Here is a 2,580-nt window from a genome sequence, read left to right on the forward strand (position 1 = left end):
CAGTGGTCCGATAACAGGAGGATCCGGTGAGTTTTCATCAGTATAGTTCACTGCAATGTTCAAAAAGTCAGAAACTATTTTCTTTCAACCACAGTTCCGACATGATACTCCTCACAACAAGGTCTGTGGAGTATCTTGAGTAACCACGTTAGGATTTCTGGGGGAAAAAAACTGTGCTGTGGAGTTTTTCAAATGTATTTATTTGAAACTCGGAGGAACAATAGTAGTCCAGAAGATGGCAGTAATGCAGCAGTAAAGACATGAGCTGCAGTAAAGACATGAGCTGCTGTAAAGCTCAGTAAGGAAGAAGAGTAGTCTTCTTCTTCTTCTTCTGCTTCCACGTGCAGCTGTTTCTCTACATTGCATGGACTTTGATGTCTAGTCCACTGCGGTTTCCTCTTCGTTGATTTTTAAAAACACATTCATTGAAAATGGCAGAAGATCTGCGGTCCGAGCTGGAGAAACACCTGCAGAGTTTAAACATCCAGACGACGTGCGTGGAGCACCCACCGGTAAAAACGGAAACGACAAAACTGCTCCGGTTTTCTGTTAACTCAGCTAACGTCAACGGAGTCTACACTTTCAAATCACAAACTATATCGTGACTCCTTCAAAGCAAAATAACTTGTGTGATATACGGCATTGAATCTATTAGAATACTACACATTCTCTAAAACACCCGAATGCACATTTTCAGACGTCTACAGATTTTGTAACACGTTTCTGCTGCAATAACTTGCTGTGACCTGCAGGGGGCGCGAAATGATCACTTCTGTCGCACCTTCACACGTAGCGTCATTCAGCTTCATACTGAGGCCCTCCACACAGGCAGAAGACTGTGTGCGATGTCAGGTCTTCTAAAATGATTTGTAGATTCAGCAGACATCAAACCTCAATGTGTCTTAAGAAAAACAGAAATGTTTTTCCGTCGTCGTCGTCGTCGTCGTCCCCCCCCCCCCCCCTGCAGGTGTTCACCGTGGAGGAGATGATGCCTCACCTGCAGGACGTGAGCGGAGCCGTCACCAAGAACCTCTTCCTGAAGGACAAGAAGAAGAAAGGCCTGTGGCTGGTTTCGGCTCGCCACGACCGCCAGGTCAGCTCGCATCTGTACATTCACCCTCGCATCCGTCTGAACGGTCGCGTTGCTCTGCTGCGTCCCGAATGCACCGTCCCATAATCCTCTCTGTTCCCTCTGCAGGTCAACCTCAACGACCTCGCCAAGAAGCTCGGCGTCGGCAGCGGCAACCTGCGCTTCGCAGACGAGGCGGCCATGTTGGAGAAACTCAAGGTGAGAGGCGGTTTAAAAAACGCTCGGTTCATAGAAACATCAAAACAAATCAGCTCGGAGTCAAATGAGACGGAGATTATACATTTAACTTGAATAGCAATGAAAATGTTCATATATGATGTTTCTCAGTCTGTAAGTGACAATACTTTTTTTTTACTTTAGACGGCCGTGACGGCTGCTATTTCCATCACAAATACTGTCCACATATTTATTATGCCATGACAGACTGGTCTGGTTTCCAGTCACTGATTAAGACAGCGTTCTTTGCAGTCTGACTTCTACTTTCTTTGGTAATTTCCCTCCGTCCGTCTCCTCTCAGGTGGGTCAGGGCTGTGCGACGGCTCTCGCTCTGCTCTTTGACAAGGACCAGAGTGTGAAGTTGGTCCTGGACCGGGACCTGGTGGAGGGAGGCCACGAGATGGTCTACTTCCACCCCATGACCAACGCCGCCACCATGGGGCTCCGACCGGACGACCTGCTGCGCTTCCTCAAGGAAACGGGACATGAACCCGTCCTGGAGAGCTTTGAGTAGGACTAAACCTGAGAGCAGAAGAACTGGACCTGAGCAGCCTGCAGGGATTGAACTGTGACATGAAAATAACAGTAGCGCCAAATATCAACTTTATTCTGCTTCAAAGATTTTTAAAAAAGGATAACAAATAATCAAATTAGGGCTGTCGTCTGCTTAATATGTGTATTATTAACGTGATTATCATGGTTATCGTCAATACTGGTATATTTCAACACCTCGAGAACATGAGAAAACTTTATTTTAATTTAGTGACGCGTGAATTCAAATACGGAAGATCATGAACATAAAGGGACATTTTTGAAGCTCTTTGTTATTTTTATAGAATTGTCAAAAAGTGAAGATTTATTTAAAGACTATTAGTTGAAGACCTTGACTATTGGTTGTTTAATGTCTGTTACTTTGTGAAGCTCAAGTCTGTTTGTTGAAGGAGCAGACTGTGTTGTTTTCCATGTTTAAGCTCAGTAAAGAATATGCTGTCGTTTTCAAATCCGCTTTGCATTCATGCCGTCTCCTTTTGTGACGATCAACTTCCAGAGACTCTTGACAAAATAAATGTTTTTATCAAGTGTATCTGCTGATGTATAAACAGGGACTCTTATTGATAATGTGTCATAACTCCTGTTGATATTCCATATTGTGGCTGTAAGGGACACTAGAGGGCGCTATATACACAGTGGGGAGGAATGTTGTACCACTCGCATACAATGCACAGTGTTTCTGAGCTCTGACTAATGGATATATTAATAGTTAATAAATCATT

General features: G+C 44.3%; 1 protein-coding gene across 1 annotated transcript; it reads left to right on the forward strand.

Moving 5' to 3' along the window:
• The first annotated feature begins 346 nt into the window (after window positions 1-346).
• On the forward strand, window positions 347-2,275 carry prorsd1 (prolyl-tRNA synthetase domain containing 1). Its single transcript, XM_079280672.1, has 4 exons — window positions 347-512; window positions 968-1,093; window positions 1,199-1,288; window positions 1,608-2,275. The coding sequence occupies exons 1-4, from the start codon at window positions 432-434 to the stop codon at window positions 1,818-1,820; spliced, it is 510 nt and encodes a 169-aa protein (XP_079136798.1). The 5' UTR covers window positions 347-431; the 3' UTR covers window positions 1,821-2,275.
• Window positions 2,276-2,580: the final 305 nt, after the last annotated feature.

Source organism: Melanostigma gelatinosum, assembly GCF_949748355.1.
Source record: "Melanostigma gelatinosum genome assembly, chromosome: 12".
NCBI lineage: Eukaryota > Metazoa > Chordata > Actinopteri > Perciformes > Zoarcidae > Melanostigma > Melanostigma gelatinosum.